The 24,931-nt window shown below is 33.1% G+C and overlaps 1 protein-coding gene across 2 annotated transcripts; it reads left to right on the top strand.

Annotated features, from left to right (window-relative positions):
* The first annotated feature begins 10,497 nt into the window (after nucleotides 1–10,497).
* Nucleotides 10,498–15,311, top strand: LOC121224491 (protein NETWORKED 2B). Of its 2 annotated transcripts, XR_005922065.1 has the most exons (3): nucleotides 10,498–10,754; nucleotides 10,844–13,507; nucleotides 13,917–15,311. XR_005922065.1 is itself a non-coding variant. In XM_041107902.1 (2 exons), exon 2 carries the CDS (start codon nucleotides 12,081–12,083, stop codon nucleotides 12,771–12,773), a length of 693 nt encoding a protein of 230 aa, XP_040963836.1. In that variant the 5' UTR covers nucleotides 10,498–10,754; nucleotides 10,844–12,080; the 3' UTR covers nucleotides 12,774–13,885. The 2 variants fall into 2 exon arrangements, 1 of the variants encoding a protein (XP_040963836.1); XM_041107902.1 differs by lacking the exon at nucleotides 13,917–15,311 and having other exon boundaries at nucleotides 10,844–13,885.
* Nucleotides 15,312–24,931: the final 9,620 nt, after the last annotated feature.

The raw sequence follows: 24,931 nt of genomic DNA, 5'->3' as shown, positions 1-24,931 counted from the left end.
ACTATTATAAATAAATATTAATAACTTTCGAATTTAAAATTTTAAGTTGAGGGTTTAATAAATTAGGTTTAAGATATATAATTTCATGACTCGGATCATATGTTTAAGATTTAGGATTTTAATATTTAGTTATAATTAATTATTCTTTAATTATATTTAAATAAATTTATTATTTATTTAGCCTCAAAATTTTTTTTGTTTTTTTATCCTCATTGTTTTTTATATTATTCAATAATGAGGTGTCATATTATTATTCACTTATGGTGTATGAAACCCATATACTAATGGTGCATCAAACATTTTTCTATTTTGTTTTATTTAAAAAAACAGTTAAATTTTATTGAATTAATTTTGTACCTCATTTACATTTAGTAATATTATTATTGTCAAAAAAATATTTTTATTTAAAACCAAATTTAATAAAATTATTATTTAAAACCATTTTTTGACATTTCTTCAATTGAGTTGATGTTCATGTAACTTACGACACCAATTGAATCATTTTATAGGTGAAAATTTTATGTAGAAACAAATTTATAAAAAGATATAAAAAAACAAATGGTGTTTTTGTTTAAATGATAAAAGTTAATACTTTGAAGCTCATGGTATATTAAGTTCAACTCTCATCATGTCAGAGATTTTTTTAGATTTATTTATGTTTAAATTGACTTTTATAGGTTATATATATATATCTATATAAAGACAAAAATTCTCTAAGAAGATAGGATTTACGATTATTTAGAATTGAATCAAGCATAGGTACTGGGCATTGTGATTTCATATATTCTATTATTCTCCATAAAAATGTTGATTTATTGGTAAAGAGATGAAGAAATAGATTTATTATTACATTTCAATTGATTCAAGACCAAGAGAAAGAACTAATGTTGCATTCCCATTCTGGTATCTCGATGGAAATACCCATAAATGGTATTTTTCGTAGCCCGTTGATAATTTAGGTCTTATAGATACTCGCACAACATCCCCTATTCATAAATCTGCGCCTGCTTTCATACAATTAGATACAAAATTATATATTTTTGAAACATGAATTAAAGTAGTTGATCTTTTAGCTCATTATCATCATGGAGAAAAAAATCAAACTATTTAGGGAGGTTGGGGTAGGTGAAACAGTACTCATTATGGAATTGACAACATTGCCAAAGCTCATGGAGGCATATCTGTATTTGGCGGAGTAGGTGAACGGACTCATGAATAGTTAGATAGATATTAGTAATAATTCTATATTATTCCAAATTACATTAATTTGTGTATATTTTTTTATTTTTATTGTTGTCTATTTGCAATAAGAAAATTCAATGCAAACTTTTATTTTATTTTATTTTATTTTATAATTCTAAAATCAAGAAATTTAATATAATTTCTCTTTTACTTTTCTATGATATGTAGAAGCCCAATATCAAATCAAAATTCAAAAGAATAAACTCAAAACGTCTCATATGCTAGACTTACTCTAATGACTTGATGTGCATGCTTCAATCAATTTTTAAAAATTCTAGAAGAATGGAGATTAAATAATAATAATAAAATGGAAAATCAATTCAAGAATAAAGATTAAGAATATGGAAGAAAGATCCTCAAGTTTAAAGAGCAAAAATAGTCTTTTTTTTGTAATAAAAGAAAGCTTGCGAGAAGAAGACTCTTTTTGGGAATTAAAATCTAAAAATTAAGAGAAAAAGTAAGAAATAAAGCCAATAAATTCCACGACTTGATAAGATTGAACAAGAAAAAAAATTAAATGCACTTGTAGAAAGATGTAACTAAATTTGATGAAGTTGGATGAATGGAGATGAATGAAATTGGATAGATGATCTAATCCCCTAACTTATGTTGGCTAATTGCTAAAGCCGTATATTGGACTAGCTCACTTTAATGTAGAATCATTCAATCACATTTGCTTAAATTCCCTTCAACTTAACACTTTGACAACACTCCTCGTGTCTATCAAAGTTCTTTTTACTTTAAAACCTGTAACAAGAGTAAAACTACTAATGAATCATTACCCTCAATATCAAATAATTCTACTTCATCACTATCGAAAAAACCTATTCTCCATGGTTGAGCCAGGCGAGGTTTCTTTGTTGCAACTGACATAGACATAACATTGCGTAAATATGTATTTCTCTTAATGTTAAATCTAGCTCACTATTCATTGGACCCCACAATAACATTGATCACACCTCTTATGGTCTATTTTTTTATCCCCTATTGCCTCCGTGCGAACCTAAAGAATCTTCACTTGCACTAGCATCTTTATATACTTATGGTTGTCCTAGGTGAGTGAAAAATTACTTCAATTGTCCCTGATGCACTGTTGATTCAATTGCATCCTTCAAATGAACACAACCTTCAATTCTATGCCCTTGTGCATGTTGGAATTCACATATTCTGTAACAACCCGATTTTTAATCGGTGTTTGAAAATGTGGTTTCAAAGGTGAATTTCATAAATTGAATTAGAGAAATTATTAATAGAAGGATTTACATATCTAGTACGAGATTATAACTATTGGATTTTCGAGTAATTAAATTGAGGAAGTCCTTAATTAAGGTACAATTACAAAATTGTAAAAGTGTAATCGCTATTGAGTTTAAATTTAGAAAATACAAAAGGGCTTATTGATCTATTGTAATTTGAAATGTCAAATCAGGCTTCCTCATTATACTTAAAGAGCTTATTTTTGGGCAAATTAGCTTTCTTTCCGTAGTTCAGTGTAGATTTTAGATTTTCAACTTAATAAATGTAAATACCTCTTTTTACTCATTTTGAGACCTAAATTGACCAATTGTGCCATTGGGGGCCTAACGTTTGATTAAGTGTTATAGGTACTTAATGATGGCCCGAAATTGTGCGAAAACATCACCAAATAAAGGGGTATCAAGACATCAGAGCATGGGAATCGCAATACCTCCATCAAGCCCAGGATGAATACCAACTACAGTGGTATCGCGAGATCCACTTTGGGTAGTACGATATCCACCTTCTAAGGGGCAACCCTATTTCAATATTGATTACGATATCGCAATATCCTACCCTGGGTCTCGCGATATCCACATCGTGAAGGAGACAAACAAATGACGCTAGGGGTAGTTTTTATCCAACCGAAGCACCAATCAGATAAAGGTCATTCAAGGGCATTATGGTCACAAAATGGGGTCAAAATTTTGTTGCTAAAACAACCAATTTTGGCTGAGGAGAGAGGGATACACACATTAGACTTAGTTTAGCTTAGTTTTCTCTTTAGTCCTTTTAGGTCTTGTTCTTCATTTTTAAGGTTTCTTAGTTCTCATCTTCCTTAGTTGTAGAGTTATTTTTCTGTAACTTTTCTTCTTGTTATTGTTGTTCTTTAAGTTAGTTAAGTTAGTTATCACTATAACTAGGGTTTATTTGCACTTTTAGACCATTTTCTTTGCTTGTAACGACATTTCATCCTTTAGTTCAATGTATTTCATACTCTTTTCCTAGTGGTGTTGAAAATAGTAGTTTTGGGGTCACAATTCCAACGTGTCAACCTGTAAATATTAAATAATTAATATTTACGAGGTCATTAGTGTCGTATTAAATTTTGGTTATGAAATTTTATTATTTAAGTAGTTTATTAATTAAAAAGGTTTAAATCGTAAAAGTTACAAAAGTTAATTCCTATTAATAATAAGTACTAAATGGATATGGAAATGAAAATTAATGGACCTAAATGGTAAATATACCATGTCATTTCATGTAGTGGATAGTTAATGGATGTTTTGGTGTGTAATTTAAATGTTTTATTAAGGGTAAAATAGTAAATAGAAAATAAAACTTAAATTTAGTTAAAATCAAGATGTTATCTTCTTCATTTTAATTAGTTAAAATTGAAACACCATGGATATGATAAGGGAGCTTTTGACATTGGCTTAATTCACTTGCATGATAGGTATTTTCACCCGTTTTTCATGAATTTTATGTTTTTGAGATTGTTGTAGCTTAATCTAGCTAGCTCGGGGATTATTTTGTGAAATTGTCAAATGTTTAGAAATTTACCATTGATGGTTTTGTATGTTTTTGGTGTTAATAGGTTCTGTTAGAAGCTTGATTGTTAGATATGATTAAATTGTAAAGTGATTTTTAGTAATTTTGGGTTTAAGGACTAAATAAGTAAAATGTTGAAGTTTGCTTGATTTTCATGTAAATTTTTGAAATTTAGGGGATGTAATAAGATGGATAAAAATTCTGCTACATGGGTATAGAATTTAATTGTGGAAATAAGCTTGTTTCAGTTTTAGGGACTAATTTGAGTAATGTGTAAAAGTTGGGGACAATTGTGAAAATTTATAAATCAAAAGACATATGCATTAAATTGAATAATACATTAAATTGAGGCTAATAGTTAAAATAAATTATATTATAGATCAAGATCAAGTTGATAATCGAGGAAAACAGAAGGTTGTTGACTAGTCCCTGAACTTTTGTTATTTCTACAGTTTAGCCCTAGTAAGTTCGTATGGTAATGTTTTGAGTATCATTAGTAATGTTTTTATATGATTTATGTAATTTGATGATACTGGTTATGTTGGAAATATTATGTTTGAATTGGTGAGAAATTAATTGAAATGGAAACTGTTATATGGTTATGTGTATCAAGCCTGATGAATATAGGATAGGATACAATTGACATGCCAATAGGTTATATCACGTGCAGTACGGGGTTGATTGGTGGTGAGATGATAATTTCTTATTTATTCTTGTTTACTGAATATACCGAAGTCCAACATTTGTTGCAGACTATCGTGTTATATTATAGTGATTCAGGTGTGTTATTAGGGGCGTATGTAAAGCCTTCGGGCTTGGCACTCAGTGCCTAGGTGTGTATCGGAGGGATGTTAGCCTACAGGTTGGCACTTGGTGCCCAGGTGTGTTCTTGATTGGTTAGCTCATTTGAGCATTCTGGTGTGTTACCGTGTATCTGGATCCTTTATATCATTCATCAAGCAGATTTTCATTGGTTAGACGGTTTATAATGCGTATTATAAGTGATTATATGATTTGCTTATTGGTTGATATGAGTTGATATTGAATGATTTAGTTCAATTGAGTTGTTTATCTATTATGAGTATTGATATAAAGACTCGCCTGTTAAATGGTTGTGATTGACAGGATTTTATTTTATTAACTGATACTATGTGAATTATATGTTTTTACGGTAAGCTTATCATTTTTAACCGTTGAACTTACTAAGCTCTATTAAGCTTACTCATGTCTTTTCTCTTATTTCCTTGTAGATTACTTTTTGTGGAATCGGGATGTCGGATCAACTCAAAGAATCACACTATTCGGATATCTTTTGGTAGTTTTTGATATGTTTATCTTTAGGTTATATGGCATGTAATAGGTGTGTTTTGTATATACGTTGAATACTTATTTCATGTGTTACATAATAGGTTGGTGTAAAGTTGTTTAAACTTGGTAACAATTTGCTTGTATGGTTGCTTTTGGTTTTAGTATGAAATTTGCATATAACTATGTTTTGGCTAGTTGGTATAAATTCTTGAAAGTAATTGAAAAAAATGGTATATTGGTTGTGTATGGACAAAATGAAATGATAAGTATGGTATGTGTTTTTTTAGGTATAAACTTGTAAGCTTGAATGCAATTTGTTGTGGTATGTTTTGTGAATGTATTTGTTTATTGAATTGTGGTGCCAATGAGGACACATTGGTTAAGCACTTAGGTTGGATGTTTTCGGCATATTTCGGGCTGATTTGATCGTGTTTTAAGTTGATTTGATTGCTGGTAAATGAGTTGCTTGATGTCCAAGTAAACATGAATTTATAGACTTGCATTTGAAGGCACAAATAGGGGCACACGGCTTGGGACACGGGCTACCACACGGCTGTGTGCTACACACGATCTCTTTATAAAGCCATGTGTTTCAAGTCAGTATGTAACACAGTCTGGGAAATGGCTTGCGACATAGCCGTGTGAAGGTACTTCGATTGTTACACAGTCTGGCACACGGACATAGCCGTGTGGCATTATTTCGAATATCCACACGGGTTAGGGTACGGCCATGTGTCCATACTTCGAATGCTTACACGATTTGGGCTAAGTCACACAACTTGGCCACATGACCGTGTGACCTCTATTTTTCAATTTTTCCAAATTTTTTTTGCTTTGTTTCAAAATGATCCTTGAGTATTTTCAAACTATTTTTAGGGCCCCATAGGCTCGATTTTAGGCCCGTGAGTGTATTTTTACATTAGTTAAATTAAGTTATTGAATGTTATTAATCACTTTGCATAATTGTTTTATTGTAAGTTAAATGTTCAGATTGTATTGTAATGCTCTGTAACTCTAATTCGACGATGGAGACTGGTTAAGGGTGTTACGTTTCAGTTGCTTTTAGTTTAATCTATTAAAGACTTCAACTTTTATGTTTATTGTACTTCATTCTACTATTGAATGTTCATCTACACTTTTTTTTAAGTTTTATAGATTAAAAATCCAAACTTTTATCTTTTTTTCTCAAGCTTTATGTTAATGGCTACCATTTCCTTTTATTGCATGTTTGTTATCTTATTTTTTAGCATGGATAATTAAACTCTAAGGAGGTTGGTTGATAGAGATGCAGGTAAGCTGATTTTTGGACGAGGGACTAAGTTGCAAATAAATTGAACTAAATTGAATAAACCTAAAAACTTAGGACTAACGTCCCTAAGGGAATATTTAGGCAAGTGAGATCGAGAGGTAATGTTAAGCACCAATTCGTTAGTCCCGAGTTGGCCGGTGAGATCGAGAGATAAACCAGACTAATTTGTCTAATTTGGTAAAGTCGAAAGATAAACTTTAGGGGTTTAAGCAACTTAGATCCTTAATTCAAAGATTAGTGAACCAAATCAAAATCAATCAACCATAGTTTGTTATTCGTTGGTTAATTTAGTAACTTTGCATATTTTACAATTTAGTCATTGCATCAATTAGTCGGTAAATTAGTATAATTAATCTTAATTTTATGGTCTGTTGTACTATAGTGTTTATCAATTAGTTAGTTAGACTTTTTATTTTGCATACTTGTAGCTAGAATTTGTTCAATCGTCGACTCTCTTGGGTTCGATCCTCGAAGTACTCCGTACCCGTTGTACAATTAGTAGATTCTGGTTATTTATTTGTTGTCTTTAATTGTTGATTTCCTTCTGTCGTTCGTGAGGGTGATGTGAGGGCAGTTAAGTTGGTGGCACCATTGCTGGGGAGTTGGTGCTTGATTAAGCTATTTTTAGTTTTGTTGAATGTTATATAGGGAGATAGTTGACAAAAGCTAAATTTATAGATACAAGTTTTCTTTGTGTTTGTTTTTATTTTGTTTAAAATTTTTGTTAACTTGTTTTACCTTATTTTGCTTGTAGGAGGTGGTGCATGACTCGGACCGGTAACGGTATTGTACCTTTCTAACCGGAATGAATTTTGGCATACGTGAGAAGGGCTCAACATCTGAGGGACACCCAACCTCCACAAAGAGACCAATTGTTTGAATACCCAAGAGTAGAAAGACAACCACCATAGCCACCAACCATAGAACAAATAACTTTGCAGAATAATGCTATGCCTAACTTGGAGGTTGTTTGGGGAAGCATTAATCGCTTCACGATTGATGTGAATAACTTCGAAATAAAGCTCGCAATGATCCAAATGATTCAAGGGAATCTCCAATTTCGGGGATCGATGAACGTGGATCCTAACCATACCATCTATAAGGTGATCTTCGCTGGACATGCATGGAACACATGTGGAACACACGTGGAGGATACAGACTTATTAATTGCCTAACTGTCCTAAGAAGTCATATCTTAAGACGTCACATCACCATCGCTACAAGGGAACAAAGTATGACTTTACTGCCAGTAGTCTCTAAACACATAGACATCCCTGTCAGTATAAAAGCTCATGATAGGAATTGAAAAAGACCAAGTCCCTTTCCAAATTAGATTCCCCTTCATCAATAATGTATCATCTAAAACATTCAACCAATCTCTAGTGGCTCTTTGCTTGAGCCCAAAGTGAACCACCATCCAAACCACCACTTTATCCTCTCGTTAATCACACTAGTTAACAATTTAAAAATAATTATTGCACTAGTTGTTTAGTGGCAACAAAAATAGGCTTTTTTATGTAATAAAAAATTAGATATTATAAAGTTCATAATTTATGGGATTTATACTTTCTTATCAATAAAAAGATAATCAAAAGCATTGAGAATGGGATGAAAAGAATAATTAGATCCTATCCCTATTTATGGAGCTTTTCATCCTTCCAAATAGAGAGACCACCATTTGTTCAACATACAACTTACCGTTTATGCATTAAACACTTTTTTTTTCACTCCTTTGAAAGTTGATAGGAATCTTTAACGAAATTTCTTGAATTCATTGAGTTATAATTGGAGGCTGCATTATACGTAGACAGTAGTAGATTCATTTTATGAGTGGGAAATTTATTAAATAACGTGAATAGTTTTAGTGTTTGTATGTTGCTTTCTTTACTTAATTCTTTTGTAAAATGCATTGTTCCAACATATCTCGATTTATTAATTGATAATGAATTTAACTTTTACGTAGACACCCACATACATAAATAAATTATCAAGTTACATAAACATTCTTAATGAATGTAGGCATTCTCTATTGTTGCTCTCATTAACTTGTCTCAGACTTAGCATTTAACAACCAGACGGTCTTTATAAATAATAATATTCAATTAAGAGGGTTAAATTACAATCTTTGACTCATTCAGCGACTTAATTATGATTATATGGTTCCTTTAAGTCTTGAAATTGATTTCTTTTGGTCACTTTATATTTAGGACTCAAATCTTCTGAAAAAAAAACCGAAATTTACAATTAGTACTAGATCTATTAATAATTGAATTATTTGTTTAAGTTCGACGGCCTGCTCGAAATTTAAGAGGGTTTGAGTAAAAATATTAGACTAAAAAAATGAGTTTGAACAAAAAAAATTAGACATGTTTAAAACATGGGCTAGGCTCAAGCTTGAACATACAAAGCCTGAGCTCAATTCGACCCTATCCATTTTTAAGTTTGTATTATTTTATATTATATAATTTATAACACATAAAAATTAAATTCATAGTAGTATAAAATAATTACAAAAATATTAAAATAACTATATATAAAATTTTAATAAATTAAAAATAATATAAATATATATTTTTAAATTTATATGGATGAGCCTAAAATAGGCTTAAGATAATTATTTGCCGATATGAGATGGACTTGAGTAAAATTTTAGGGTAAATTACACATAAAAGCCCTATTTTTTTAAAATTTACCGAAATGAGCCCGGTATTTTATTATTTACCGGAATGAGCCATTTTCCCCGAAATCGCGTCCATGTCAGCGCGATTTGCTTACGTGGACACAAATCGCGCCCATGTAAGTGCGATTTGCTGACGTGGAAGCAATAATTCATGAACAGTTTATGTTTTTTAGCTTGGAAAACTTTAAAAGGCCATAACTTTTGGCGCGATTGTCCAATTGAGACGACTTTTTTTTTATTTCGAATAACTTTTTGAGATCTACACGCTGATAAACAGCCGAAGGCGGTTTGCCATAGTTTTCGTCGAAAAAGATCCTTTTTTGCCTCTAAATTTTTATTTTTTCGGTTTAAAATTGAATTTTAAAACATTCAAATCATTATTTTCCTTATTTATTTGAAGTAAACACCGGATTTTTTTTAAAGAATTGTTGTATTATTTTTTCTAATTTGACACGTGTATGGAATAGGTCCGATAAATCATTAGAACGTAAGTAATATAATTAAGATAATAACAATATTTTTATAATATGTCAGTTAATTACTTTAGTTTAGTTGGTTAAGATGCTTGCTCTTTTCCCTTAGTACCTTGGTTCAAATCTTGTTGGTAATAATTTTGAATCTTTTTTGTACTTGTTGCATTTATTTTTTTAATCAATTAACTCTTCAATATTACATTAATATGTATTATTAGGGGCAAAATACCAAAAAAAGGGGGTAAATTACACATAAAAACCCTATTTTTTTAAAATTTACCGAAATAGGCACGGTATTTTATTATTTACCGGAATGGGCCATTTTCCCCGAAATCGCTTCCACGTCAGCGCGATGTCAGGGGACGTGTTAATCAACAATAATGATTAAAATAGTGCTGCGCACAATTACGTAAATTACCCTCCAAAAATATAACTGAAATTACCTGTCATTGCCAACCAGATTGATCAGGGGGCTCCTAAATTTAATAGCCTAACATTCTATTAAAAGCATTCTTTATTTATTTGAAAGCTTTCTAAAAGTTGTTTAGTCTTCAACTGGCTGACAGATTATTATACTACTTTAGCTTAAACAACTTTGATTTCTAATAATAAAATTAGTATTTTCCCACACTTTTTGACAACTTTATTATTACTATTATTATTATAATAAATTTTAAAAAAATAGAAAAAAGTCGGTTAAAGCAAAAAAGAAGGGTGCCCTGAACACCTGGAACAATGCAACATTCATGACCTATTTAGTTTGCTCTCCTCCTCTCCATCATCACAACATTCACATTTACATAACCAAAAACAATAACAAAAAGAATAAAAAATCAAAGGAAAATAGTAAGGATTGAAAAGATGTTACAGAGAGCAGCTAACAATGCATATTCATGGTGGTGGGCTAGTCATATCAAAACAAAGCAGTCTAAATGGATGGATCAAAACCTTCAAGGTATTTCTTTTGCTTGATGTTTTTGTTTTTTTCTTGTAATAATTTCTAGGTTTTGAATATTTGATGTCTGAACTGTGGGGAAAATGCAGAAATGGAGCAACAGGTAAAGGCTGTTCTTAAGCTGCTGGAAGAAGGAGACTCGTTCGTAAGGGGAGCCGAAATTTACTACAAAAGGAGGCCCGAATTGATCCATTTTGTGGAAGAATCCTATAGAGCTTATCGAGCCTTAGCTGAAAGATATGATCAGTTATCAACTGAGCTACAAAATGCTAACAGCACCATTGCTTTCGTTTTCCCAGAGTAGCTTCATTTCGCGATAGAGGACGAAGACGAATTCGGGTCTCCCAAGTTCTCGAAAAAGCCATTGGAGAACTCGAAGGGATATTCCTATGTCCCCCTATGTTCCTGAGAACTCGAAAGCCCATCCATATCTTCCTGACAACTCTAAAGGCCATTCCTATCTCCCCTACGTTCCCCACAACGCCACAGGCAATATCCCCTCTGTCCCAAATGTCCCAAACCCTCTATTTAAAATATGCTAAGGGCTCAGTCACATCAGGCTTCAAGAAAAAGCAACATAAGATAATATCACCAAAAGGGAGTATTAGTGTGATTCTGAAATCCGGTTTGAGTATACCCCAAGGACTTGATGCGATTCATAGGCTTCAGAAACGGATCCTGGCATTGCAGACCGAGAAAGAGTTCACTCGCAACACCTACAAGAGTGGGATGGCCAAGTATTGGGAATTAGACAATGAGATTCAAGAGATTCATAAGCAACTTTGTGGCTTGGAAGATGAGTTTGGCGAAGGTAAAGCGATTGCAGATGATGAGGCTCGAATCCTGATGGAAGTGACCGCTTTGAAATCTTGTAGAGATACATTGGCTCAGCTCGAAGAGAAATAGGAGGGGTCTGTAATGGAAGCTCAAATAGAGCATAAAAGGGTCAAGGTTTCGAGGGAGAAGTTGAACGCCCTCAAGAAAAAGTTCCAGCTTTTGAATGAAGTCAATCAAGAAAAGGGTGCTAGCGACAATGATGATAACCAAAAGAGAGAGGAAATAGAATATTTAAAGGAGAATATCACGAAACAGTTTGAGGTTTTCTTTAGTGGAACTTTGAGTGTGACGGAGATGGCTGAGAAGATCGATGAACTCCTGAACAACATGATCAACTTAAAAAGCACGGTCACATCTCAGTCGATTCTTGTCCAAAGACTACGAATCGAGATCGATGAGCTATAGGCTCAAATTGAGGTGTTGGAAGATGAAAAAGCCACATCGATTGATGGGAAAAATGATGTGAAATTGAAGAAGAAGATAAGGGAAATGGAGGAGAAGTTGAATGAGATTCAGGATTTGAGCCAGACTGTTGAAGATCAAAACAACAATCTCCAAATATATTTCACCGAAGCAAATTGTAGTATTGATCATATTTCCGAAAAAGTTGATAGTATGATGCCATTGCCAGATGACAAGGTCGATGAAGTAGAGAAGAGCTCATCCATGGAAGTCAAATCATCAAATGAGAAGGAGACCAAAACAGGCATTGAGCTTGAAACAACAACAACAGGGACTGTCATGGTGTTTACTTCATTACAAGGGAAGGACACCGAAGCCGCAAAAGAGCATGAATCTGATGCAACTTGTACAAATGGAGGGGTTATTAGCCATGAAACTTCAATGGCTTCGAAGAAATGTGAAGACTCAACAGCGCGAGCTTCTTCACTGACAGTGAACACCATTGCCAAAGTTGGAACAGAAGGGGATGAGCCAAACTCGAAGCAGTTGTTGTCGAAAGGTATTGATGACAAAGAGAAGGATATATTGATGGAATACAATCTGAAGCTTCGAAACCAGAATGAGGATACAGAGAAGAAGCTGAAGGAAGCTGAGGCAAATAACCAAAATGGGATGTTTGAGATAATGTCGCAGCTGAAGGAACTTAAAGAGAGTAATGCCATGAAAGATGAATTAATCCGATCCTTACAAGAGAAACTAAGCTTGGTGAAGCAAGTTTAGTGATTTATGAGAAAATAGTGGTTATCGAAACTCAGCCTGCACAGAGAGAGCCAAGTAAACGAAGGCTTCGATGTGATCGATGCGGTGATGCAAATTGCCAACTCGGGAACTACTTTAGAAATCGAAGATAAGTTCCGGGCGGACATCGATGAACTACTAGAAGAGAACTTGGATTTCTGGTACAGATTCAGCACTACATTCTAAGAGGTGAACAAGTTTGAAGAACGAGTGAAAGATTTATAGGCGGAGGTATCAGAAATCGAGGAAAGAAGAAAGAAAAGCAGAGATAACAATGAAAACAGTGTGAAATATGCGCTGCAATTGGACGCGTGGCACTGTACAAACATCTCAGAGAGGTGCAGAAGGAGTTGAGTGTGTGGATGGAAAAGGGTGTAATGCTAAAAGAAGAACTGAAGGAGCGGTTCTCGTCATTGTGTGAGATCCAAGAAGAAATAACAAGGGCTTTGAAAGCAAGTGCTGAAGATGATGAGTTCAAGTTCTCAAGCGACCAAGCAGCCAAATTCCAAGGCGAGATATTGAACATGAAACAAGAGAACATTCGAGTTGCAATCGAAGTGCAAGCTGGTCTGAACAATGTAACAAAATTGCAGCTTGAATTTGAGAGGAACCATGCAAGATTGAGTGAAAAATGGGGAATTTCGAGGTCTAAGTGATATGACCCTGCCCCGAGCACCTCCTTGGACCAGCTCTTTAAATGTTGCTCGCAATCATTTGTGAGTTGAATTAGCTCAATTCCAGCTGGTTGAGCTCAAATCAGCTCATTTTAAATTCATTTTTAGCTTGCATTTATTTTGCTGGAATATATTTAATTTGTCATTTGTTAAATTAGTTGAGTTAAATAATTGAATTTAAATTCTGGTCAAATAATCATTAAGTGTTTTAATTATGTCTAAATTCATTACTTAATTAATTTGGTGTCTTACATATGTTCTAAAGTTTTTACAAATAATTATTGAGTTCACCGAATTTTATGTACAGGTTGATACATTCATTTGCTGCCAAGTTTAATTTGTTTGATACATGATTAATTGCTGCTTTGTTTTGATGCAGGAATTTAGTGTTATTTGCTGCCAAATTAATGTTTCTAAAATGCATCTAATTTATTGAATGTATTTGCTGCAGGCACATGCAATGGACAGCAATGAAGATGCTTGAATGATGGTGCATTGTGACCGATCACATGGAAGCTCAAATTCATTTCATGTACATTCCTTAAAGGAGAAGATTGTGGCTGTTCAATTCTGCTGATACATGAATTAATCAAGAGGAACGAATCTATCCATTTATGCATTCCAAAGGGAAATGTACGAGATTTGATGTCATGCCTTTAATCTCCAAGATACATGCACCAAGTTCATGACTAATAAGTTCATTAATTCAGCCCATGTACCAGCACATACATGCATCAAAAGAAGGGGCTAAATCAGTTAAATGCCAGTTGCCGATCTAGGTGCTTAAGACGCCATTATGATTCAATTAAAGCATATGCATGACACTTTCACCTTCAAGAACGTCCAAGGGGGGATTAAAGGGCAATTAAAGGCTAGACATTCATGGACTTAAGGATTCTTCATGGCAAAGTATGCGTGCACATACCAATGGGGAAGAGAGTGTCCATTCGGCTAATGCATGAATCTGCCGAATTCATGAACCATCTTTAATGTTTTAATGTGAACCCTTTTAATTGTTGTGTGAACACATTAGTAGCCAAATTTCAATAGGCATTAGAGAGCCTATAAATAGTTTTCTATTTCATTTTGTAAAGGACTTTTTGTCAAATTTTTGAATGAACTATTGTTCTTGTGAGGTTTCTCCCTCTCATATTTCATGTGAGTCTCGGTTTGGCTTATCTAGCGTGCTAGTGGCGTCAACCGAACTCTTTCCGAACTTATCACCAATCCTGGTGTAGCGTTCATCCATTTCAATATACCTTCGGTTCTTACTTTGTTAAGTAACGGGTCGAGGTCCATATTCCTGTTTCCATCTTTTCACCTTAAACCATATAAGATTTGGGGCGATACTCATTATAGTATTGAAACTTTCTTGACGTTTAAGTTCTATTTTCCATCTCTATCAATTACCTTTTCTATCCTACCTTGTTTCTATTCTAAACTGAACCTACCAACACCAAACCAATCTAAACCCCTTTCAAAGCTTCCGCAAAACCTTAGCCTAAATCACCCAATTTTGACAACTCCAACTATTCCTCCTCGACGATCGGGCAATCAAGTGAATCAACTCAATCAACTGAGCCGGATCGCATCACTAAGAACCGCCAAAGACGCCAGCTGTAATGCTCCAAAAGGCGGTCAAGAGTTTCGTTGAGCGCATTCCTCTTCGGCGGCAAACCGAAGAAGCAAAGGAAATCCATCTTGCGTCGTATGAACAATGGTTTAATGAGATCAGTCAATAGTAGCAAATACTAGATATTAATTTAAGTAAACTGATCATTGCTTGCTTGATTGCTTCATGCTTGTATTAACTTTCTACTATTAAGTTCTTCATTATTAATATTTGCTTTTACTGGCATTGCATTGCATTTAAGAGCTAATGATTTTATTTAAATTTAATTATAAATATATATAAATATATTTTTAATATTATATCAATAATAAATTTAGACTTTCAGACCGGGTCGGCTTAAATAAAAATAGGTCTAGCTAAAAAAATTAAAATTTTTGGGGCACGGCTCAAATGACACATTGACAAATGAACTCCAAATTAAGAGATTTTCTCGATTTGAGAAGAAAAGTAAGAGGAAAAACAAATATAAACACAATGATTGGTTGGATTGTTAAAATTTAAAAAATTATTTTAATTATTTAATTCTATTTGATTATATTTTTATCACAATAAAAATTTAATTTTAATTGAATCATAAAATAATATATTATTAATATTATAATATTATAATATAATAATGAAAATCATTATAATATAATTATAAAATAATTATATTTATTTATTATTTATCTATTATTAAATATATTTTTTATATCTTATATTTTTTCTATTATATTATATGTTATGTTTATTTTATGAGTAAATTCTATTTAATATATTTTATATTAATAAATAATATGATATAAATAATAACTAAATTGCTTATGTTATAAAATAAAAAGACAGAAAGTAAAAAACAAAGAAAGTAGGAGAGCAAAAGAGAGAGCGTATTTTATTGATAAATGAGAATAATTACAAAACTTCTCCAAAGCCGTAGAGATCTACTTCTAATGACTATTAGAATTTAAAGTATATCAAAACTTATCTAGACTTTGATGGACATTCACTTAATAAAATATTCATAACACTCCCCCTTGGATGTCCATTTGTAGATAATGTGTCTTGTTAAAACCTTATTAAGATAAAAACCTTGTGCGAAAAAAATGTCTACTGAAGGAAAAATAGTACACATATCAATAATATGCATAATATGTTGCCTCATTAAAAACCTTACCAGGAAAACCCAATGAGACAAAACATCGGTTAAGGGAAAACATCGGTTAAGGGAAAAAGAGTACAGCGTGTATTCACTCCCCCTCATGAAAACATCACATACTTTCTCATATTCTACGTATTCAATCTTGAATACTAGTTTTTCAAATGACTATTTGAATGTATTTGCTAAGCATTTATATCACCATTCTTTTGAAATTCATGAGTGAGGGAAAATTTGGGGGAAATATTGATGCGATCTCGGCCGCATCATGTCACGACAAAATTCGACGACATCAGAATTGGCCCAAGCACAAGGGGCCCAAGTGCAAAATGAAGTTTTAATTTCTCATATTGTTAAGTTGGTTGCTGGAATTATCGATCACTCATGGAAGTACAATTCGAGCGTGCCATGCAACCTTCTCCAAGTTCAATTCTAGCTCAATTTTAGTTTGTTTTAGGTCAAAGTTTATTTGCTAGAATAAAAGAGTTAATTCGGTTCTAGCTAGTTAAATAGTCAGTTAAATTTAAGTTTCATAATTATTTCATGGGTTTTAACATAAAAATCTGAGCTTTAAATAGGTCCTAATATGAAAATTTTAAATATGTTTTAAACTTATTAATTCTGTCCAATTTCATATAGCATTATTATTATTTTTAATTGGGACGCCATTCATACATGTTTATTTCTGACCTATTAATCATGTTCATTATCGGACAGAACTAATTCATGTTAAGAAGTCAGATTTATTAAATGTGTATTAGTCTATTACATCTTTAATTGTGTGTTTAACCAAGTGTTTATTATGTTTTCTACATGTTATCTCAAGGTTCGGCTGAACATTCATGTTGTCTTAAATTCGACTGAACATTCATGCATGTTCAGGTTCATTGGAGTTACTTCATTGGGAGACATTGCATCTGAATATTCATGCACCTGAAGCTGATCCATGCACTCTCCTAGGTGCCTATTCGGTAAGAGCATGGATGAACATTGAACTCAGCCCTTTGCTGCACAACCAATTCTTCAACAACCGGTGTTCACAGTTAAGTCTGTTCCTTTCCAAGTGTTCACATTGCTGACTATTCGGTTGCCACCATTGCTGTGCATGAATTCAGTAGCTTCAAGGAAGGATTAATTCAAGCATTAATCACTTGGCTGATTGAATACAATGCTCCCACAGCTCAACCATTATGTCTATTCACATTGGCTGTTCGGGAACATCAAATGACAAAATACCAAGTCTGTTCATGGATAGCAATAGGCAGCTGACTATTAAAGTAAATCATTGAATCATTTCAGCTGACTATTTGGGATGGAAATGGCCATGGCTGGTGGCGTCTTCAAGGAGTATAAACACTCACAAAATTAAAGCTCAATTAATTGGTTGCTAGCTCAACTTAGCTGACATGAACTTGTCCATTCGGCTAGCTTTGTGACAGCCTATAAATAGATAATTCAAATCTTGTCTTCAAATTTTTTTGCACATATATGAAACTTAAGCAAATTGTGAGTTATTCAACTCCTTTTGTTTGTTTGAGACTCGATTGACTTATCTGGCACCTTCTAGTGGCGTCAAACCGATTCTTTCTGAACTTATGACTTCCAGCAAGTATGGAGTTCACCCATATCCCACAGGTTCCTATCTCGTTAGATAGAGGGTCTTGGTTTGTTTTTCTTCATCCGTTGCATTACTAAGTGTTGACATAGGAACCGGGTCAATTTTCACCTATAAAATTGGTCCGTCCTTCAACCTTACATTTTCGAATCACAACTTAACCAAATTATCCATCCACATCTTCTTTGCCAACTGAACATCTTGAACATATTCAGATTAAAGCCTTCAATTACGACACTTCTCAATTTACGATCGAGAATCTTAGCAACTCGTAATCAACTTCGAGCACGGGTTCGTATCATTTGGTATCAGAGCTAGCCAAATTGAGTAAGTAATTTCGTTTTTGAAGCTCCAGGGAACGAGAAAAAAATTTGAATTAAAAAAAATTGCAATTACAATTCTGAAAATACAACAAGAAGATACATGATTAGTGTAAAAAAAGAAAAAAAAGAGAAGAAAGAAAGTTTGCTCGGAAAGCGTAGTTTGTCCCGAAAATAAATTCTATTACCTAAAACCTGTTTAGAACCACTTCTAGTTTATTTCTTTCAAGCCAATCATATTCCAAATATTTCTCCCATCTTCACATAAAATTTTGAAGCTAACTCCACCAAGATTGTGCTGTTAAGACAAAGGTAGTTTCTTACAAACCTTGGGAGGCGAATTCGAGTGGTAAAAGGCAAGAGTGAGTGTGAGTGCATTAGAGTGACAAAAAGCCTATAATTGAGTGCAAACACGAGTGGTGAGTGTTAATTTTTATTTTCCTTTTTAAGTGAACTTGTGAGGTTTTTCTGTGAGGTAAATACGATGTCCCGTAGTCCAGAAAGAAACGTGACCGAAGGAGGTGGTGCACGCCCTGTACGAAATGTTCCCACTAGTGGTGGTGTACTTGATCTTACGTATCAAGCCTTAATCCGTGAGATGGACCGGATGCTCCAACGACGACTAGAGCTCGTACAAGAACATTTGGAGCAGTTGGAAGAATGAGTCCAACGCGAATTAACTCCACAAAATCTGAGGCGAGAATGTGGACGACCGCGATTCCAATAAGACAACCTTTATAATCCTAGTGATATTGATAGTGATCAAGTATTCAATCGAAGCAAGAGACATCGAAACCAAAGGAATCGAGGGCCAAGGAAAAGGGAACGAACTCTTTAAGATCAATAGATGGAAGCGAGATTGTTGAAGAGTCAAATGTCCAATGACGTCTTGAGAAGAGACCCATATCGAGATTCCTATTCATCAAGAATTCGAGTCAAAATAACGCAAACCATGAGTTTGAAGCCTTTCGAGGTGACAAACGAGAAGGCATAAGTAATTCTTCGTAAGCACCAAAGTACTCATCCACGGAGGTTCATTTACGAAGGGTTGATTGTGTCTCAAATGTAACTCTTCCCAATTTTACTCCACGCCTGTCTTGTAATGAAAGATTGAGACAAAATGAGCTTGAAAGAAAAGAGAGGCAAGAGTTCTTAATGAGATAAAATGAGCGAAAATTAAAAGAAATTGAAAGAAAAAGAGAGCTTGAACGAAAAGAGAAAGAAAAAGAGTGCGAGCAAGAAAAGAACCTTTAAAAAGAGTTTGAGAATGAAAAAGAGAAAAAGGAGAGCGAAAGAAAAGAAAATGTCAAAGATGAATGTTTTATTGAGATCGAAAAAGTAAAAGAAAGTGTCAATGAAATGAGTATTGTTCTTGAAAAAGAAAGTGAAATAAAGAGTGAGAGTGAGTTGTCAAAAATAAAAGAGACTGTGGAAAAAGAAAGCGAGTTTGAAAATAAGATTGAAAAAGAAACGAGTGAAAAATACAAAGGTGATCAAGAAAAGATGAGGAAGGCCCTAATTAACCCACGTGCGAGTTTGCTGTGTGAATTTTCTTATTTTCGGGTCACTAAAGATTCATTTGATAAGTTCCTAATGAGAGACAATTCTGATTGATCGAGAAAGGTAAGATCAGAAATGAAATTAATCCACAAAGTGATTAAAGGTAAGCAAGGTAAGGAAACTTTAGCAATTGAATCACGACAATCTAATATTGTTGAGAAAAGTACCAATGACTTCATTTTCGAAAGATGTCCATAAATTAATTCGATTAATTGTCATTCTTTGATTGTTGTTGATGATGTTAGATTAAATCGGCAAAACTTGATTGTGTGTGATAAAGAATTTTCACATCAAAAGCTTAATTTGTTCGATTGTGATGGTTATGTGAATTCTTTAAATCGTTGTGCGAAATCCTCATGTATGTGCATACCTATTCGGATGAAATGTGAAACGTATAGTTGTTTGAGCATGAGTATGCCTAATCCTTGTTTGTTTGAGTTATGGAATTTTGTTTTCCAAGATTATCACTCTCAAATAGGGGTGTGCATAATTCGGTTAAAACCAAAAAAATTCGGTTAACCGACCGAATTCGGTTAAGCGGTCAGTTAACCGAATTTTTTCGGTCGGGGGTCGGGTAATTTTTTTTTATTTTTTGGGTAACGGTTAATTCGGTTCGAAACCGGTCAGTTAACCGAAAAAAATTCGGTTAACCGAATATTGCAGGGTAAGCTTTAAAAAAAATTTGGACCCTTATTACCATGGGCCTCAACCAGGTCAAATTAAATTTGGCCCAATTTATTTTCTCTCCTTTAAGAACCAAACTTTTTTTCAGCACTCAGCACACTACCACAGCAGTGACCAGCCGACTTTCACAATTTCACTAACACCCCTAAATCCCTAATATTCTCAATCTCAGTTGAATCGAGAAAACCCACCATTTTCACACTTTTTTGCTATCCATTTCTCTTCCACCACACCAACACCCAGACCCAGGTTTGTTGTCTTCTAATTTTACACCATGTTGCTGTCCATTTCTCCTTACTGCTTGACATTTGTGCTTTCAGCTTACTTTTATGGGTTTTTCTTTTTATTTCTGGGTTTTGCTTACTTTTATGTTAGTAATAATGTCTTCTTACTTTTTGTGCTTTTCTTTCATTATTATTTTCAAAAAAAATGTTGATTTTCTCTGTTGATTTCCTTGAAGGCTTGAACTCCAAAAGCTTGTTGATAACTATCTTATAACTATCTCTCACTGACAAAATAAAATGTTGCCTTACTTTATTTATTAACTATTATTTTAAGTTAATGTTTTTCATTGTTAAATATTTATTAGTTGAAAAACTATGTCGTTGTATATTATTGTCTTAATTTTTTCATTGTATACTATTGTCTTAATTTTTTCTTTCATCTTTATAGTTAACCTTTGTCGTTGTTTAATTACTTTTTTTATTTGTAATTAATGATAATTTTATATTGCATTAATTAAATAACAAAATCCTATATTGTTAATTAAATAATTAAATAATTAAATGCGAACATTTGAATCTTAAAATATTTAAAATTAAAAATTGTTATTATTTATGATTCAGTTGTATATGTTATTATTTAGAATAATAAACATCTTAATTATCAAATGAATATCGGGTTCACTGTCATTACATAAATTGAACATAAATTGAGATATCATATAAGATTATCAAATTGAACCGTTCAAACTAAATACCTTAATTCAGTCGTATAAGATTATTTTTCATATAAGATTATTTTTCATACCTTAATTCAATTTCTGTTCAATTATCAAATTGAATCTTACATGAACCGTTCACATTGATGATCATTTTTCTTTACGGCAAAACAACAATAATTTTATTGCTAACTACAATTTTCTCCACCCAATGATGCAAAAGCATATTTATTTAATTAGTCTGACTTTGCTTGGGCTTTATCAACTAATTTAATTGATTAAGTTGAATACCGAAGGGTGCAGTGCATGTGTTCCATAATGATCAACTAATTTAATTGATTAAGTTGATTAAGTTCCATATTGCATCAATTTAATTAAGTTTCTGGATTTTGTAAATAATATTATCCTTGACCCCAAGTTTGTCGTATTATTTTAATTTATTATATACTTTTTTTCTTGCAGAATGTCAACCGAACCAACATCTATTGGGGGTAGTGTTACACCTCCTACTTCGATAGATTCTAAAAATTTGGGAGTTGGAGCTTCAATCCAAACAAAGGGGACTACCGGGAAAAGAAAAGCCCCTCCTCAAAGGTCAGAAGTTTGGTCTCACTTCACTAAATTTATTAATAGTGAGGGTGCAAGTAAGGCTAAATGTAATTATTGTGAAAAGGAATTTTGTTGTGATATGAAAAAAATGGTATGGGGTCATTGAAATATCATATTGGTTCATGTAAGAAAAATCCTAGTAATGTTGTTGACACTAGTCAAGGACAACTAGTTTTACCTAGAAAGGGAGTACCTAGAAAGGGAGTTGAAGGGGGGGAAGGGAATCTTTCAATTTGGAGATTTGATCAAGAAGCATGTAGGAAAGGATTAGCACAAATGATTCTGATTGATGAATTACCTTTCAAGTTTGTTGAAAGTGAAGGTTTTAAGAAATTTATGTTTGTGGCATGTCCTAGGTTTCATATTCCTTCACGAACTACTATGACTAGGGATGTTTATCAATTGTATCTAGATGAAAGGGTCAAGATAAAACAACTTTTGAGAAGTTCTTGTTCTAGAGTTTGCTTAACTACTGACACATGGACATCTTTGGAAAGAGTTAATTATTTGTGTATCACTGCTCACTTTATTGATAACGATTGGAAATTGAATAAAAAGATTTTAAACTTTTGTCCAATTTCTAGTCATAAGGGTGAGTCCATTGGGATGATGATTGAGAAATGCTTGTTGAATTGGGGAATTGATAAGTTGTTTACTGTTACTGTTGATAATGCAAGTTCAAATGATGTTGCTATTGGTCATTTGAGAAAGAAATTTAACCCTCGAGGGAGTTTAGTTCAAAATGGTAAATATCTTCATATGAGATGCATGGCACACATTGTGAATTTGATTGTTGTTGAAGGCTTAAAGGAAATGAATAAATCTGTTGAACGTGTTAGGGGGTTGTTAGATATGTGAGACAATCTCCAGCTAGATTACAAAAATTTAAGGAGTGTGTTGTGGTGGAAAAGATAGAGTGCAAGAAGATGTTGTGTCTTAATGTTTGTACTAGGTGGAACTCGACCTACTTAATGTTAGACACTGCTCAGAACTTTGAGAGATTTGAGGAGCAAGATACAAATTTTAGGGCTGAACTTGAAAGGGGAGAGGGTTGGCCTAGTGTGGATGATTGGGATAATGTTACAAACTTGAGGGATTTCTTGGAACACTTTTATGAAGTCACTTTGCGTATATCTGGCACTTCATATGTCACGTCCAATAATTTTTTTGATGAGCTTTCTGAAATTGATATTCTTTTACGAGATGCTCAGTTAAATAGTAATATTGATTTCAATGTTATGGCCATCAAGATGAAAGAGAAGTATGATAAGTATTGAGGTGATATTGATAAGATGAATTTGATTATGTTTGTTGCTTGTGTTTTAGATCCTAGACAAAAACTAAAGTATCTTGAATTTGCACTTAGTGAAATGTCTAGTTCTGAAAAAGCTTGTGAAATGATGCAAAAGTTGAAGGAATCTTTGTATGAATTGTTTGATGAGTATAAGCCTCCACTTCATGGTACTTGTAGCCAATCGAGTGTGTCAACACATGTTTCTATTGGTGAACAACAACAAAAAATGAAAAGGCGAATGCAAGCTTTGTATAAAAAGCGTGAGTTGGAAATTTGTGGTGAGGATAAAACATCTGAGTTGGATAAATATCTAGCTGAGGCTAATGAAGAATTTGTTGAAGATTTTGATATTTTATTGTGGTGGAAAGTGAACAGCCCTAGATTTCCCACTCTTTCAAAAATTGCCAGAGATGTGTTAGCTATACCGGTTTCTACGGTTGCTTCAGAGTCTGCATTTAGTATCGGAGGACGTGTGCTTGATCAATATAGGAGTTCTTTAACTCCTAAAATTGTACAAGCTCTTGTGTGTACTCAAGATTGGATTCGAAGATCATCATCACAAGAAGACATAAAAAGATTGAAGAACAAATCCAAGAGCTTGACAATATTGAAAATGGTATGTTTATTATTTTATTTAATAGTTTCAATTTTTTTACCATATCACTCTTACTTATTTAATTGATTCAATGTTTAGACATTTCTTGGAATGCATTAGAGCCTACCTTAGATTCATGAGCTTTCGTGAGTTGAAGGGTATGCTTACTACTATCTTATTCTTGTTAATTTATAATCTATTCGTTTGTTTATATTATTTGAGTTTTTTTAAATGCGTATATTTCTATTATATGCTAAATTTTTGCTCATGTTTTTTTTAGGTTTAATGCAAATGGAGATATTTTGGAGAGATGAAATGGATATATTTTGGAAAGATGAAATGGATATAAATGGAGAATGTTAAAAACATACATTTCAATTATGTGTTAATTCAAGACTTATGTAATATCTTTAATTATGTAGTGATTCAAAGACTTATGTAATATTTTTAATTATGTAGTGATTCAAATATTTATGTAATGTTTTTAATTATGTAGTGATTTAATTCGGGTAATTCGGGTAATTTGGGTAATTTTCGGGTAATTCGGGTAATTTGGGTAATTTTCGGGTAATTCGGGTAATTCGGGTAATTCGAGTAAGTCGAGTAATTCGGGTAAGTCAGGTAATTCGGGTAAGTCGGGTAAGTCGGGTAATTTTTAACCAAAAATGATCAACACATATTTTTCGGTTAATTCGGTTAATCGACCTTATTAACCGAAAAAAATTTCGGTTCGGTTAATTTTTTTAAAAAGTTCGGTTCGGTTAACGGTTAAAAAATTTGGGAGGTCGGTTAATTCGGTTTCAAGAATTTCGGGTCGGTTAACCGACTGAACACCCCTACTCCCAAATGCTTTGTGATTATGGGTTTTTATCATCGCTGAAGCTTTTGATTCATTCTGAAAAGGTAAGACCAACTAATAACTCCTACATTGACATTGGTTTATGCATTCCATTTTTGAATAAGATATCGAAAAGTTATTTTGTGCCTATAATTTATAATGTCACTAATTTGCTTCATTCTTGTGTAGGTGACAATTTAAAATGGTACCCTTCTAAAGAGGGAGGAGGGTATGCAAATAGCT

Source organism: Gossypium hirsutum, chromosome D12 (assembly GCF_007990345.1).
Source record: "Gossypium hirsutum isolate 1008001.06 chromosome D12, Gossypium_hirsutum_v2.1, whole genome shotgun sequence".
In the NCBI taxonomy this organism is placed as follows: Eukaryota; Viridiplantae; Streptophyta; class Magnoliopsida; order Malvales; family Malvaceae; genus Gossypium; species Gossypium hirsutum.
This window is presented reverse-complemented; position numbering and strand designations above follow the sequence as displayed.